The sequence below is a fragment of the Prenolepis imparis genome, unplaced genomic scaffold (genome assembly GCF_030444845.1).
Source record: "Prenolepis imparis isolate NDT839.2.m4 unplaced genomic scaffold, iyPreImpa1.0 SCAF_7, whole genome shotgun sequence".
NCBI classification, from domain to species: domain Eukaryota; kingdom Metazoa; phylum Arthropoda; class Insecta; order Hymenoptera; family Formicidae; genus Prenolepis; species Prenolepis imparis.
Window position 1 is genome coordinate 10,009,446 of NW_028141165.1, and position 16,150 is coordinate 10,025,595.

Genomic DNA, 16,150 nt, shown 5'->3' on the forward strand with positions numbered 1-16,150 from the left:
AAAAATAAGAAGTATATTGTTTTTATACGTCAATTTTGGTTTTTGACTAATATTACATATCTTCTTTTTCTATTATCAATCTTTAAAAAACTTTTATATAAATATTTAAATGGACCGCAATATTCGGTATAGACATTATTTTAAATTTTATTTTATAAAATATAAATATATTTATAAAACTTTATTCCAAAAAATATATAATTTATAGAACTTTGTTTCAAAATAACTTTATAATGACTGTACATACGCATACAGACTTATACATAGTCATAGACATAAAATTGGGATACTGTAAAATAAAAATCACGAGAGCAATCTTATTATTTTCATCTTATGATATTATAATCTTTTAATCTACGATATTATAACACGTTTTCAAACTTTTAATTTCCGCTTCCTTTCGTAGGTTATTATAATGTCCGAATTCAAAGTGATATTAAGGGAATGCATTAAAGAGTATCTTGAAATGAAGAGGAATCTCAATGTAGCAGCAGCACGTGTTGTGAATGAAAAAAAATATCATATCATAGATGACATAGCAAAAAACTACGAACTTCCATATATATTTCTTAAACAAAAAGTCAGCATCTTAAATCTAATGTATTACTATGATGAAGAAAGGAATGCATATGAAACCGCAGTGGGTAGTGTTTTAAATAATATCAAAACTCCGGAAACCGCAGCAATTGCATATAAACTTGATCTCAAAATTCTTAGAGAAGAAATTAAGGGATATATTTTAAAAGTTACGAAGAATACAACAGAGGGACCGTACATATATGACAAATGCTTAGCCGAAGGAAGAGTTTTTTTCTTTAGGGAGGAGCTGTCGTTAATGGTTGAATTACGTCAATGGAAATACAGATCTTTACCACCGTGCACTTGTCTTATTTGTGCAATAGAACTACTGCCAAGTCTAGCTTATCATTTTGCTAGAAAAATACATAGATCATATCCTCCAAGCTGGAATGTTAATATGCGAGCAGATATAGATTGGTTGTTAAAATTCGTAATGGCGCACGACTGTAGACTTTTAAAATTATATCCTAATTACGACAACAACGTACAAGAATTATTTGAATCATGTAAGAAAAAATAATAATTTTAATTGTTGTTTGACAAGACAAATCATTTTCAAGGCACGAGTAGTACTTTTTCAAATTCGGAAAATTATGATAGATTTAATTTTTTAAAAATTACAAAAATTTTAAGAAAGTATATTCAAGCAGTTGATGAAGCGATCACAAAATAACAAATAACAACCTACCGTTTTTCAAAATTACCAGAAAATCGTATTTAACTGTAACTTATTGTTAAATACTTCTTTGAAACGGAAATCAGAAGTAATGTTTCGAGAAGAGACAGCATCTGCCAGTTTTGTGACTAATTAATTTTAAAATACGCGGTTTTTATTTAACAAATAATGTCGATATAATAAGTAATAACATTTCGCAAGATGAAAATTTCGATTTATTTATTATATTTATTTATTCGCGAGTTTGCAATCAGAAAATCAATAAATTAACGAACTTAATAACTGTTACGGAACAGAAGTTAAAAGTAATATTTGAAACAGGGACAGAATCTATCAATTCTGTGATCGCTAAAGTTATAACACGCTGCTTGAGTTGCTTAACAAATGACGATCGAGCAAATAATTTCAATAAAAAAAAATTTGCGATTTATCGCGAGCTTGTAACGTTGATAAAACATTTTAAAAGACAACCTTCAACATTCATAGAAATGATTAATGAACGAGTGAACTTATAAAATTACTGGATTTGCGACAATTTTTACACAAGAACAAGTCCTTAAAGAAGAACGAACATTCATCGATTTGGTGATATATATTTTGAACCAAGAAACTTATTTAATACAGTATTTTTGGAAAGAAACAGTATTAGAAAAGGAGAAGCTATGTATTATTATTTTTAAATATTATATCTAAATATTATGTCTAAATTAAATATTATATCTAAATATTATAGCTTGAAGATGGTTTTTGCTGCACTTTTTTAACTATTTTAACATTAATAAATGAAAAAATTATATAAAAATTTACATGCAAAACAGAATAAATAGTTAAGAGTTTTCAAGTTAACTAATCTCAAAATTAATATCTCAGAGCATAGCTTTCCTGCATTATTCTTAATTCATTTCTGTATAATTACTGAATTGTGAGAATATTCTTTCTATTCTTTTAAATTGCTTATAAATGTTAAATCAACGTTACGAAATGCTTGATAATCCTTAAATTATAACATACACATAAGTAAATAAATTTATATTTTTGCGCATGACACTGAATCACAATTATCAATCGCGATTCTTGTGACATTTAATTTAATAAATTTTTTACGATGACGGCTATAGCTATTTTTAATGGCGTGATGAAGTTTTAAGTACATTAAGTATCTAACATATAAGTTTTAAAATGTAAATCTATTAAGCCTGATTAATGTACATCCATAAAATATCCAATAAAACTAATATGAATTTATAATAAATTGTTTGTCTAAATTGAAAAATATAAAAAATCTATTAAATTTCAATCATACATTTATATTAATGATACATATCTCTGTCACTTATTGTTCACACTAGTGTACCAATATTATATTTATGTATATTAAATTCTGTTTATAGTTTATTGCATTTTAAACCTTCAGACTTTTTTAACTATGAGTTTAACTATAATTTCTGCACTTTAACTATAAGTATTTTTAAATGTCTTTAATATAATAAATATTTTTTATATTATTTCGTATGTTTCCGTATAACTGAGAGAATATAATATACTATATTCAAATTTTATTAACTATATCATTTTATTAATTATATCATTCATCATACTACTTTACATGCAATAACCAAATATCTATTTGTATTAATAATACTATTGCATGATATATTTTTTATTATTATATTTAATATGGATATACAACGCAATTATATGTATCATTTTTTACAAAGTATATTTGAAAGCAATATCAAAAGATAATTCGTTAGAGGAATTGCCGTTATTATTATTCGGTGGACTGTTCACTAATCATTTCGAAGCAGATTAACGAAGAAGATTATATAAAGTATTGGCTCGAAAAGAGAATTAGCGTTAAATAAAAAATTAAAATAAAGAATTTTTTTTTATTGTATAAAATATAAAATATATGCCGTTTAGGGACAAATATCATATCTTAAGCACAGTTTACATGATACTGTTTTATACTAGCTACTAACATGCTATTTAGAAAAAAAATGTATATACTAATATACACTAATAATTAGTAAAAAAGCATCGTGTAAATTATAATTCTAGGATACGATTTACTTCTTAAAAATTAACGAGAACTTTATTGGCTTGGAAGACAAGACATGGAAATATTTGTGGCGCAGAAGGGGCGTTGAAAGAAAGGACAATAAGAAGGGCTAACCAATCAATTACTTACGGAAAATCAGTTGATTGGTTACTCGTCCTCGTCTCTTGCCATGCGGTAAGCGTTTCAGTATCCGGTCTGTATATAAGCTATCCACGTGGCAGCCACGTGGCAATCTTGTGTATTCTTGCTTCAGTCTTTGCATGATTCCAACAGTTATCTAATTCAGAAAGAATTAAAATTAGAATTTGTTTATCCGAGAGAGAGAATCTATATTTCGTAAGTATAATTTTACACTTATATATCTTTTTCTTAAATCTTTAAAATATTGTTGTACAATATTTTAAATAAACTTAAGATAAGATTTTTGTGTAATTTTAATTATTAGTATTATATATTTATATAATTCTGTGCTTTTTACACAAGAAACATATATCCTTTAGTATCTGTAAAGATTCGAACACACATTGTAAGATGATACAAAAGATTGGAATATTGTATAAGATGGGAATCAAGAGAAAAACATGTGACATTTCTTATCTTACAATATTGCAACAAGTTTTTTCCATGTTTATATAACATACTTTCAGTCTGGTTTATGTTTTTTTTTGTAGATCATGTCCACATTTAGTTTGAAAATCGAAGAAGAAAAGGATTATGAATTAGCAAAGGAGCTCCAAAGTACAGATTTCAAAAAAAGCATCCAAAAATATTTCAAAATGAAAAATTTAATCAATGCTGCTGCAGATTCTGTTTTAAGGGAAAAGAAAAATATATATCAAATGGCACAGACACAAGGAATTCCATACTCACTTCTTCGTCAAAAAATTAACATCATGAATCTTTCGGAACTGTATCTTATTAAGAAATGTAAATACGAGGCAGCAGTAAAATCTGTTCTATCGGAAAACTCACTTTTAAAATGTGCTTCAGTAATATATGATGTTAAAACTCGAACTCTATTGGAAGAAATAGTACGATTTAGTAATTCTGAGGAGAAAACATACGAATTTGACGGATATTGTGATCCTTTTATGCCTATTTTCACATTTAAGGAAGAACTGTCACTGTTGAACTCTGTAGAATTGTGGAAAACAGAAGGTAATCCACTTTGCAGTTGTGAAATTTGTTCGATGGAAAAATTGATGTTAATAGCTTATCAATCTGCGCAAGAAAGAAAGTTAAGATATCCTCGTACATGGGATATTGAGAAGAGAGCGTCTGTTGGATGGCTAATAAGTCTCGACATGGTACATAGTACATTAATTTCAAAATTAGCTTCACGTAATGAGTGCTTTAGATTTCCAGAGTTAAGATCGAAACCTGATTTGTTCGATGGAAAAATTGATGTTAATAGCTTATCAATCTGCGCAAGAAAGAAACTTAACATATCCTCGTACAGGATATTGAGAAGAGAGCGTCTGTTGGATGGCTAATAAGTCTCGACATGGTACATAGTACATTAATTTCAAAATTAGCTTCACGTAATGAGTGCTTTAGATTTCCAGAGTTAAGATTGAAACCTGATTTGGCTACTCGCATAATTATAGAGAAGAGGAAATATAGAGAAGAGGAAATTATAAAGTATGAAAATTAGTGTTAGAATACAATAAATCAATTATCTTGAATTTTATTTTTTTCAATGTGAAAATCTGCATGTAAATGTTTTAAATATTAGTATTCATTATTTTTGTAAGTGACTAACATGTCTACAGATTTATGAATGTACAGACTGATATTTGAAGAATAGCATTAATGAATATATAAATGTTCAGATTAATTAATATTATATTGTAATATTCTATCAGCACACTTGCATAGGCACCATTATAATATTAATTCTTGGGCAGATTGATAAGCTATTAACATCAACCGTAATAATATTATAGTATTATAATATTACAATATTCTCTATCATACTTTTGTATCTTACTCTGTATATATCATTTAAATCATGTGTTTTGGATCTTTTTCAAATTACTTAACAAAATATACTTATGCTCCAATTTCTATATAATACTACTATAATACTAACCTTTATTACTTCTAGTTCTAATGTTTTAAATAATAAAATGTATCAAAAGTACTGATAAAATATGTCTCTTGATTTATTTTCGTTACTCCATTACTTTAAATTTTTTTTTTAATATGTTTAAGATGTCGCCACCTATTACTAGCGATTCTGGCGCCATCAGGCGCCATAATCAGCGAACGTTTTCGCTGACGCTGACTTATCGAGGTCTCCTCAATGAAGTAAAACGATAACCTATATCGTGATAACCAGCGATAACCGGTATAGAATTTTACCAGCTTTACGTTTCACTGCCGTGGAACCTTTCCATTTCCGTCACTCTTTTAATATTGGAATCCAAAGTATATCTTGAAAGAGATATGATGCAAGCCGGTCTTCGGAACTTGGTGACCACCTCGATCAGGGTAAGTCGCGAATAAGTATATATCCAATGATCATCTCGTTCATATAATCATGCGATATTTTTCACTTCGGTTAGATCTCTTTCGTAACGTTTTGAAGGACAGTTCATCGTCTTTTTCTTTTAATTTATTTGTGACTCACGTTTGCACTGATCATCTGTCTTTCAGATTCTAAGAATTTAATAAGAACTTATTAAGTTTGTATCGTGGCATAAAAAGATATTTTCACAGATTGATTATGTCATTGCTTTCTCTGTGTTAGTTTCCATTGTATCTATCTGCTTAGTTGCACTATATCAATATTACAATATCTATATTCAGACAAATGATGAAGTGAAAAATTGAAAGAAAGCATAATAAAAGTATAATTGAATAAAAATACAATAACAAGTTGATAGATGACTTTAAATGTCATCCATCTGTTATTCGCACTTATCCACTTTCATTTCTCTCTCCCTTTTCATAAAACATTTCTTTATATCTAAATATAGTTAAATATAAATCAGCAAATATATTTATAATATTGTTTTTGTTTTATCAATAGCCAACATGCATAAAGCGTGTTCTCCCAGGCATGACAGCTGCCCAACAGCGCAGGTACGCGAGTACAATAGATGCAGATCTAGTGGTGATTGGGGCTGGCCCTGGTGGATATGTAGCAGCGATTAAAGCTGCGCAATTGGGCATGAAGACGGTATGCGTAGAGAAAGGTTCTACTCTAGGAGGCACATGTCTTAATGTTGGTTGCATTCCGTCGAAATCACTTTTAAACAATTCACATTATTATCATATGGCGCACAGTGGAGATTTGGCAAATCGTGGAGTTATTGGTATGTAATTAAAATAGATATCTATTACATTAATTATATATTAAATAATAATAGTATTGTAATAGTATTGCTAAATATTGATAATGTTCTTGCAGTATCGGATGTTCAATTAAATCTTAGCAAACTCATGGAACAGAAATCAAATGTGGTGAAGGACTTGACCAATGGTATAGTGGGCCTATTTAAGAAAAATAAAGTTGAGTGGGTCAACGGCCATGGAAAAATTACTGGCAAGAACCAAGTCACTGCCTTAAAATCTGACGGATCGGTAGTGTCGACGATCAATACTAAGAATGTTCTAATAGCGACCGGTAGCGAAGTTTCGCCTTTTCCCGGTATCGAAGTCGACGAGAAGCAAATTGTATCCTCGACGGGCGCATTGTCGCTCAGCGAAGTTCCCAAGAGATTCATTGTCATCGGGGCTGGAGTTATTGGATTGGAATTGGGCTCGGTCTGGCAAAGGTTCGCTTTAAAAATATTTCTTATCAAAGAAAGATAATTTGTTACATTCTTGCTAATTATGTCACTTTTACAGGCTGGGTTCCGATGTTACGGCCGTTGAGTTTATGCCGACGATCGGGGGTATGGGCATCGACGGAGAGGTCAGTAAAACGATGCAGAAGGTTCTCGCTAAGCAAGGTCTGAAGTTCAAACTGGGAACCAAGGTTACGGCCGCTAACAAACGTGGCAGTGAGATCGTCGTTTCCGTCGAGGACGCGAAGGATTCCAATAAAAAAGAGGACATAACGTGTGACGTGTTGCTGGTGTGCGTAGGCAGGAGGCCGTATACGCAGAATCTAGGTCTGGAGGATATGGGGATCGAGAGAGACGAGAAAGGAAGAATACCCGTAAACAACCGATTCCAGACGGTAGTACCTAGGTAAGTACGATATTTTGAGTCGGCATTAAAGCGACATTTGTTTTTAAATTCATGGCTGAACGATTTCGATGATTTTAATTGTTATTTCATCATCGTAATTTAATTCGCAGTATCTATGCTATCGGAGATTGCATTCACGGACCAATGCTGGCTCATAAGGCCGAGGACGAGGGGATAATCACAGTGGAGGGTATTGCCGGAGGTAAATCATCGCTCACATTAAATACATCTTTTTTTTCTCATATTTGGTCCTTAATCATAAAAATGTAAATTCTTGCAATGCAGGCGCGGTTCACATCGACTACAACTGCGTACCGAGCGTAATATACACGCATCCGGAAGTAGGTTGGGTCGGCAAAACGGAGGAAGATCTGAAGAAAGAGGGTATCGACTACAAAGTAGGCAAGTTCCCATTCATGGCGAACTCACGAGCGAAAACGAATATGGAAACGGACGGTTTTGCCAAAGTACTTGCCGACAACAATACGGATAAGATCCTGGGTGTACATATGATCGGGCCAAGTGCGGGCGAGCTCATCAACGAGGCGGTTCTCGCAATGGAATACGGCGCCAGCGCGGAAGACGTTGCTCGCGCATGTCACGCACATCCGGTAATTATAATTATATATATAATTATAATCGATTTACGAGAGTTGTTGCTTTGTCTATAAGATTCCTTCGATTTCTTTTTGTACATGTATATCTAGATATTTTCTAAGAAAAAAAGCATTAAAAGCGTAATTAAAAACAATTCTTAATTATTATATTTGAATTTATATTTTTTGTTGAACTCAACTCTGAATTTAATGTAATTATTGAGAGAATGTAAACAAATCTGAGTATATGTTTTTGTAATTATTTTACTTGCTATACTTTCTAATGTGAATCTGTTTTGCAGACATGTGCCGAGGCACTCAGAGAGGCTCATCTGGCAGCTTACTTTGGCAAACCCATCAACTTTTAAGTTATTGTGGAGGATAAATAACTCATCACACTTGTTAGTCCATATTTTCACCGTGCGCTTAGCGCTAAAAGTGACTGTCCTGTTTTAAACTTTACTGGAATATTGCATGGACAAACACGCTTAAGATCAACATTGGATGCGCCATAAGAATGTGTGATTCCTTCTGACATCTCATCGTAGCCTCAATCTAGTCTACGTGTCAACGACATACATTGGGCGCGTTGTCGCTTAATCGCATAAGGGATTGTAAATAAAAGTTTGAAACTATCATATGCAGAGGTAATGGTCAATTTACCTCTGCCAGGTGATTACTGTATTTATTATGAATAAACAAAAAGATGTGAACTATAATTGAGTCCTTCAAATCATTCATTTCAAAGGTAAAAAATTAAAAAATTACATAGCAAAATCAAATTTAAAGTAAATAAGATTTTGAAGCAAATTGTACTACTATTTATGAATGAATCAAAATTAGTCAAGTGGAAAAAGCCGCGACTCCATGAGCCAGTTTCAGCGCCGCTGTTCGAGTTACGAATGAATTAAAATCAGTCACGTGACAAGAGTCTCGGAGTCAAGGGTCAAGGATCTGCGTCGCGTCTTGTCCCGTCTGTCATCATGGAGCAAGTTTTTCTCTATTATTAACAAGTTTTATAAATAAAGCGAATTGTTAACCAATGCGTTCGCAAACCTGCCTAGGAATTAAACTCGAAATTTCGTCGCTCATTGAAGCGACTTGGATACAAGCAACATTAAATCTGAATCGTTAACCTCTCCGGATACTTCAGGAGTACAAGATTGATTTAAAAAATGGATTAGAGCACGCGATTTCATTCTGATAGGAATATGAGGTTGGTACTCACGTTTTTCTTTGAATAAAGCGTATCTCGAGGTGATATTTATCGTTTCCTTCCGTGCAACTTTCAGCTAACCTCAAACATGAGTTACAACAAGAAAGTCGCATATTTTTATAATCCGGAGGTGGGTAACTTCCATTATGGGCCGGGCCATCCTATGAAGCCTCATCGGCTGTCCGTGATCCACAGTCTGGTGCTCAACTATGGTCTTCACAGGAAGATGCAGATTTACCGGCCGTATCGTGCCAGCACTCACGATATGTGTCGCTTTCATTCGGAGGATTACGTAGACTTTCTGCAACGCGTCACTCCACAGAATCTTCAAGGCTACACCAAGTATTTGAGTCATTTCAATGTGGGAGATGACTGTCCCGTTTTCGACGGCCTCTTCGACTTCTGCTCCATGTACACCGGAGCATCGTTGGACGGCGCCACCAAGTTGAACAACAACTGCTGTGACATCGCCGTGAACTGGAGCGGCGGTTTACATCACGCCAAAAAATTCGAGGCGTCCGGCTTCTGTTACATCAACGACATCGTGATCGCCATACTGGAATTGCTTAAATACCGCGCCCGTGTGTTGTACATCGACATCGACGTGCATCACGGAGACGGCGTGCAGGAAGCCTTCTATTTAACCGATCGCGTCATGACGGTGTCCTTCCACAAGTACGGCAATTACTTCTTCCCCGGCACCGGTGACATGTACGAGATCGGCGCCGAGAGCGGTCGATACTATTCGGTGAATGTTCCGCTGAAGGAGGGAATCGACGACGCGTCATACATCCAGGTCTTCAAGCCCGTCATATCCCACGTCATGGAGTTCTTTCAACCTACGGCGATTGTGCTTCAATGCGGTGCCGATTCCCTTGCGAATGATCGACTCGGCTGCTTCAGCCTCAGCACGAAGGGCCACGGCGAGTGCGTGAAATTCGTGAGGGACTTGAACGTGCCGTTGTTGACTGTCGGCGGTGGTGGTTACACTCTGCGAAACGTCGCTCGATGCTGGACTTACGAGACGTCTCTGCTCGTTGATGAGCAGATCAGCAACGAGCTGCCGTATACGGAGTATTTGGAGTATTTCGCGCCGGACTTCACCCTGCATCCCGAAGTCGTGATCAGAGGGGATAACGCCAACAGTAAGCAGTACTTGGAGGCGATCACGCGACATGTCTACGACAATCTGAAGATGATTCAGCATTCGCCGAGCGTGCAGATGCAGGATGTCCCGTGCGACGCGTTGCCGCCCGAAGAGGAGAGACAGCCGGAACCGGATCCGGACTCCCGACAAAATCCACAGGACACGGATAAGATCGTGGAACCTGCGAATGAGTATTACGCTGGTGACAAAGATCAGGACAAATTAGATGTGAATGATTCGTGATAAAGACAGTATAAGAAGCTATGAAGCTGCTCCAAAATATTTAATTTGATCAAGAGATATTATAAGCGCATAACATTAATTAATCGACAAACTGCCATGAAAAATACTGGTAGTTTTTTTTTACGATTTATTTTAAGATGATCAATTTGATTGAAACTATTGTTCAACGCGAAATACGAACTTTTTCAAAACTTCTTATACATTAGACACGATTATGAGAATATTATTGAATGCAATATGTAAGATATACAAGAGAATTGTACATATATAAATCTTTTTGTAATAATAAAAAAAAATATTTTACTCAAATCTTGCATAAACTTTTAGTGAACGAACTCATCAAGTATGCATGTGTATCATAGATAACGAATTCGATATTACTATTAAAGGAGAATATTAAGGGAAAAAATCTATTTATTAATCGAAGAAATTGCGCGATGCTATATTTTAATTAAAATATCTGAATCTTTTAAATATCCATTAGGCAAGTTTATTGTTCTACATCAGACAGCGATATCCGTATTGTCTACAATAGTACAACAACGATGACAAGGACGATATTAATAGCGATAATAGTGTAATAATAGTAATAGCAATAACGATAACGTCTGTATCTCTGTCTTGGGGCTATCTCGCTATATCACAGAGAATTTAACCTTCGTACGATATAATTGTTTTTTTTTTTCTGTTTCTCCTTATCTGCCTGCAAAGTAGAAACGCAAAACGATTCTGCCATGGGATGCAATAGGGGAATAAAGGGGGGGAGGGAAGAGCAGACTTCTCCACTCGGTGAGAGCACACTAAATGCGCGACTAATTACAATAAATTAGATTTCTTAAATTAAGGCGCTTTGTGTTCTGTACATTCGTATTTTGTAAACTCTACAAAAAATCTTTTTCGAAAAATAATACATATATAAAAATACTCACGGTACGAGAAACGCAAATACTCGTGATTCGATTCACTCTTCGCAGAAAAACGGTGCAAAAGACTACGATGCAGAGACAATGCGTGGTATTATTCTTCGCAAACGCGTAGCGCTGAGTTTCGTCTGAAGAACAGTTACGTCGCAGACTTGCAAAAGACTATCTTCACGAAGCTTACGGGGTTATTATTCTTTTTCTTTTCTTCTTTTTCGTCATTTACGTTCTTACAAAGCGCGTGCATATGCGCATATATACATATATATATATATACATATATATATATATATATATATATATATATATATATATATGTATAAAGTTTTCAGTCTCATAGTAACAGCAATTCCATTTGGTGTTTAGTTTTCCATCGAATTCTCTGCATATAACTTCAGCGGCTCTTACATTTTACGATTTTAAGAAACTATATACAGCGCGTACAACAAGGGGATATAATTAGTAGGCAGTGCTGATTCAGCGATCCTTGACAAATCTCTAGACAATTTTCCTGTTTTTCTTATTTCTTTCCTTTCTATCCGTTTGTCTTATAACATTTGTTTGACTAGATGCTGTTGTTCTTTCTCGTTCATCTCGCAATTCTAAGAGCATTCGATGGATACAATTAGGACGTGTTTGACAGGCAACGGGTGACCAATTACGTCTCGAAATGCTTGTAAATGCTGGTCACGTACGTCATCACCTGCTGCCAATCAGGTCGCTCGAGTTGACACATTTCACCAATGTTCTGTGAAAAAAAAAAAAAAAATAATTTTTGTTAATAATTTTCGTAATCATTCCGCGATATTTAGAGATAGTTTATCGATCAACTTACCAAAGTAGTAGGTATGCCGACACTCTCGGCAGCAGAAAAGGCAATCGAGAAGTTTCGCCGCTTTTCGACCGGCGTCAATGTGTCGTATGGTACCTTGCGCGGCAAATAGGAGTGTAGGATCGCGCACAGCGCTAAGCCGTCGTTCCAGGAACTACTGAAGTTAGTTATATCGATGTTCCGATAGCCTATCGTTTTGTTTTGACACCACTTGAGCAAAGCGTTACGCTTGGACCCGCCGTTTTTTACTAAACCGCACAAAGGATCCTTGCGCTCTGACAGATCGGTGACGCTGTTTCGACGCACAAAATCGATCGCCTTGGCGTTCAAGGCAGCCGAGTCCAACAGCTCGCCCGGACTCAAAACCACAGGCGTAGACTTTGTCTCTGTGTATTAAAAATTGAAATACTCGATTAGACACGAAAAGTATTTCTACTTTCTAAAATGTGTAAAGGTACTTCATGCTTTTGTATTTTTACATCATACAAACGTTTTACTTATGTATTTATGTAAGATTTTAACTTGAAAATTAATTATATTATAATTATGTTAAATTATATTAATTATATTAACTTGAAAATTACCTGATACTGGTTTCTTTACAATTGTAGATTGCGTCTTATTATTGTTCGTCGAATTTGCCGTGCAGATTAAATTATTGATCTGTTGTTGGTCCCTGAGTGGAGCTTTTAGAGACATAATGTCTGTGGTCCCAATCGAATTAAGAGATGACGTAGAGCTGCTACGGCTTCCAGGTCCTAAATATGTAAAATAATTCCTTTCTTTACCTTCAAGTCATTGCATCACAATAGAAAAAAATTATTTTCATTTTAAAAATATTAAAAGAATTTTAATAAAAAAGTATATTTCAATGATTTAATAATATTTTATATCTTTTTTTTTGCAATTTAAAGATAATATCGTAAACAACATGTATTGACAATTGCAATTGTATGTATCCTAAAATTGTATTGTACTCACCAGCTTTAGCCTGTTTCGTGGCATTTTCAATGCTCTCGATTAGACATTTCACAGAAAGCCTAGAGTCCTGACGCGAGATATTGGCCTTCCTACGAGCAGCAATCTCCTGTTGCACGCTCGTCAACACGGATTGTTGAGTTTCCGTCGGTGTACTAGCTGGCCTTGGAGGCGGTTGTTGTATTATCTTCTGATTAGCTGAAAGATTTTCAACTTGCTCGTTACACTTATCGCAAATTGTCGCGCGCGATTAATCCCGAACAATAAACAGAAGCGATAAGCCATAAATAAAGCGCGACTAAATGATAATTAAAATTGATTGATAATTAAAATACTTGGATTTTTAAGGTTTTCGTAATTTATGATAGTTTGCACACTCGTACGAATCAATTGAATAAGGACAAACAGATCGATGACAAAAACATAAATAAGCGAATATATATTGTAGCGTATAGAGAATTTGAGAAACACAAAGAAAGCCGGGTAACAGTCAACCATGGGAACAACGTAGGCGATACAATGTATAGATGTTAACGAAGGTACACGAGTCTCTCGTATTCTCTGTCTAGATCGAGGAGCCGGGACGGACAATGGAATCGAACTTCTGCGATACAAGCGTAGTCGTGATCCCCACATTAACAGAGCGACTTACGGTCGCAAGATTTGCTTATTTGCGAGCACCTTCCCGACGCCGTCCTCAATTCGACGTCCTCCATGATCGTCTCAAACTTTTCTCTCAGGGATGACGTTCGTCCCATCGGTAGCGGTTGATCTTCACATCGATGCGATTCCGAGTCGATGCTTTGCGACTTCTTATTTGTTACGCAAAGCTTACTTTCGGAAGGAGCCGTTTTCTCGACTTGAGACTCGTCTTCGCTTGCAGCAGTCAGACTACCTTGTAAGAACTTCAAACGATTCGCTCGTATACGATTCGTTTCCTTCAAATCCGAGCTCTCCAATCCTTGTTCCTTATTACACATTAATGAATGTCCGGTTTGTCTTTTTTGGTCAACGGAAGAATACTTGAACGGCTCCGAAATGTTTGTTTCATTTCCAGAATAAATTCTTCTTGACGTCTGACATGATGGAATAACCGAAATCGAAAGATATCTTGATGCAGACGAAACTTTCGAGGATGTTAACATTGGATATGATTTCCGCCTCATTAAAGGAGCATTTAACGTATCACTGGGAGTCTTTCTTTTCTTGAATTTTAATGAATTTATATCGATTGCAATATTTTTATCAGACGAATCAAGTATTTTCGATTCTTCAAGTGTATCGAAAATCTTTTCATTATCGGATACAGATGCATCGGATGTTGGTTTCTTCGTTGTTTCTTCATCATCGATGATCACATGTTTTGCTGTCCACAATTGATTGTTGCATAGTGTTTTTTGCTTTACTATTTCGTCTCTCGAATGGGAAGCTTTTGACGGGAAAAATTTATAATTCTCATATTTCGTTTCGCGTGATTTTTCTTCGCTCTCATGTACATCATCAAATTTGTTGAATTTGAATGATTTCACACTATTTTCAGTTTGTAATACTGCAGACGTTTCCGATTTTAAAGTTGTTTCATCTAAGACAGAATCAATTATCTCGTGCTTTGATTTTGATTCAAATTTATTCAAAAATAGCTTCTGCCTTTGTTCAATCCTATCGCTTTCTTTCGATCTTAGATTTACGAGAGATGTATCTGAAAGCGTTCTTAAATATTTAGAATTTGAATTTTTGTTGCGTTGTCCTGTCAAATGATTATTCGATGTTATCAAAGTTTCTGATGTCACCGTATTGTCTAAAAACGACGGACCCGTTTCTATGTCGACTAAGGAAGGCAAGCTCGTACTGATCTGCGGATAACTATAACTTCTCTGCAACAGCTTCCCCATTTCCGGATCGACCTCGAACTTCAAGTCGTTCATCGCGCATTCCACGCCGGAAAATATGTAATCCTTCGGTACGAAAAATCGACTGTTCGAAATGTTAATGCCGTATGCGTCTCCGTCTGCGTTTTGAATACCGCGAATACTTTTCAATAAGGAACTCTTGGCTATCGCGTTTTTATCCGACATGTTCGCGACGGTAATGTACAATTTCGGATAATCTCCCGTGATTATCGGCGATTTATCGGTCGGAGTCTTGTGAGTCTCGTCCGATTCAAAGTTATCCAGATTTAAATAGAACTTTGAAGATTCGTTCCTCGAGATTTTCGCTTGCTTTGGATTCTCATTCGCTAAATGCGCATCTGTTTCATCCGGGACTATGTACTCGGTGCGCCGATTGTCCATGCGAAAGGCAGGACAGACTTCAATCTCCTCGCCGGAAATGAGTTTGTCTTCCAATTTGATAGCCTTCTTGGTTGGCGTAGCGTCCACGAAATTATTATCCGGCAAACCAAGTCTATTGTGACACGGAGAGACGATGGCATTAACGTCCTCAGGCTCTAATTTATATAAGTCCCGGCTGCTTGTTGCCGCTTTACTAGATAAGCTGTTTCGTAACGTGTGTTTTTTCGACTCGCAACGATTCTTTAATATCGTTCGACCGCGTTTTAATATAATGCTCGCCGTTTTTCGTTTACTCTCGTTAGCGATATCAAGTGTTCTGCAGCAACTCACTGCAGTGCTATCTAGTACGCAGTCCGGATTAAGGAAACAGGAACAATTACGAAATTAATATAAGTATTATCGATAGCTAT

The 16,150-nt window shown here is 35.2% G+C and overlaps 4 protein-coding genes across 11 annotated transcripts in view; 2 read left to right on the forward strand and 2 right to left on the reverse strand.

The window, feature by feature from the left end:
• LOC145938071 (uncharacterized) overlaps positions 1–5,580 on the reverse strand; it is a 47,670-nt gene extending 42,090 nt beyond the window's left edge. The window contains exons 1-2 of one of the 2 annotated variants that reach the window (XM_083041432.1): positions 5,410–5,557; positions 3,447–3,594 (exon numbers count right to left, since the gene is read on the reverse strand). The gene's annotated coding sequence lies outside the window, so the exon portion shown is untranslated. Of the gene's footprint in view, positions 1–3,446; positions 3,595–5,409 lie in introns of both variants that reach the window. The other variant, XM_083041433.1, reaches the window with a different exon arrangement.
• Positions 5,581–5,613: 33 nt separating this feature from the next.
• On the forward strand, positions 5,614–8,832 carry LOC145938067 (dihydrolipoyl dehydrogenase, mitochondrial). Its single transcript, XM_083041426.1, has 7 exons — positions 5,614–5,810; positions 6,352–6,637; positions 6,733–7,099; positions 7,173–7,517; positions 7,628–7,719; positions 7,803–8,128; positions 8,416–8,832. Exons 1-7 carry the CDS (start codon positions 5,766–5,768, stop codon positions 8,479–8,481), a joined length of 1,527 nt encoding a protein of 508 aa, XP_082897552.1. The 5' UTR covers positions 5,614–5,765; the 3' UTR covers positions 8,482–8,832.
• A 212-nt stretch (positions 8,833–9,044) lies between these two features.
• On the forward strand, positions 9,045–11,443 carry Hdac3 (histone deacetylase 3). Its single transcript, XM_083041429.1, has 2 exons — positions 9,045–9,329; positions 9,406–11,443. The coding sequence occupies exon 2, from the start codon at positions 9,418–9,420 to the stop codon at positions 10,717–10,719; it is 1,302 nt and encodes a 433-aa protein (XP_082897555.1). The 5' UTR covers positions 9,045–9,329; positions 9,406–9,417; the 3' UTR covers positions 10,720–11,443.
• Positions 11,184–16,150, reverse strand: part of LOC145938064 (cytospin-A) — a 49,824-nt gene continuing 44,857 nt past the window's right edge. For 6 of the 7 annotated variants that reach the window (XM_083041414.1, XM_083041417.1, XM_083041418.1 and 3 more), the window contains 5 exons: positions 14,102–16,081; positions 13,453–13,647; positions 13,056–13,229; positions 12,475–12,857; positions 11,184–12,387 (listed from right to left, as the gene is read on the reverse strand). In XM_083041414.1, coding sequence (XP_082897540.1) covers positions 12,298–12,387; positions 12,475–12,857; positions 13,056–13,229; positions 13,453–13,647; positions 14,102–16,081 — 2,822 coding nt within the window. In that variant the 3' untranslated portion in view covers positions 11,184–12,297. The remainder of the gene's footprint in view (positions 12,388–12,474; positions 12,858–13,055; positions 13,230–13,452; positions 13,648–14,101; positions 16,082–16,150) is intronic. The other variant, XM_083041420.1, reaches the window with a different exon arrangement.

What these genes read in the sequence shown, in the direction of transcription:
- LOC145938067 (XM_083041426.1), top strand. Translation starts at nt 5,766, where the DNA reads ATGATGCAAGCCGGTCTTCGGAACTTGGTGACCACCTCGATCAGG. An exon ending in TTGGGCTCGGTCTGGCAAAG is followed by an intron (nt 7,100 to 7,172) that starts GTTCGCTTTAAA and finishes TCACTTTTACAG; the next exon opens with GCTGGGTTCCGATGTTACGG. An exon ending in AGTGGAGGGTATTGCCGGAG is followed by an intron (nt 7,720 to 7,802) that starts GTAAATCATCGC and finishes CTTGCAATGCAG; the next exon opens with GCGCGGTTCACATCGACTAC.
- Hdac3 (XM_083041429.1), top strand. Translation starts at nt 9,418, where the DNA reads ATGAGTTACAACAAGAAAGTCGCATATTTTTATAATCCGGAGGTGGGT.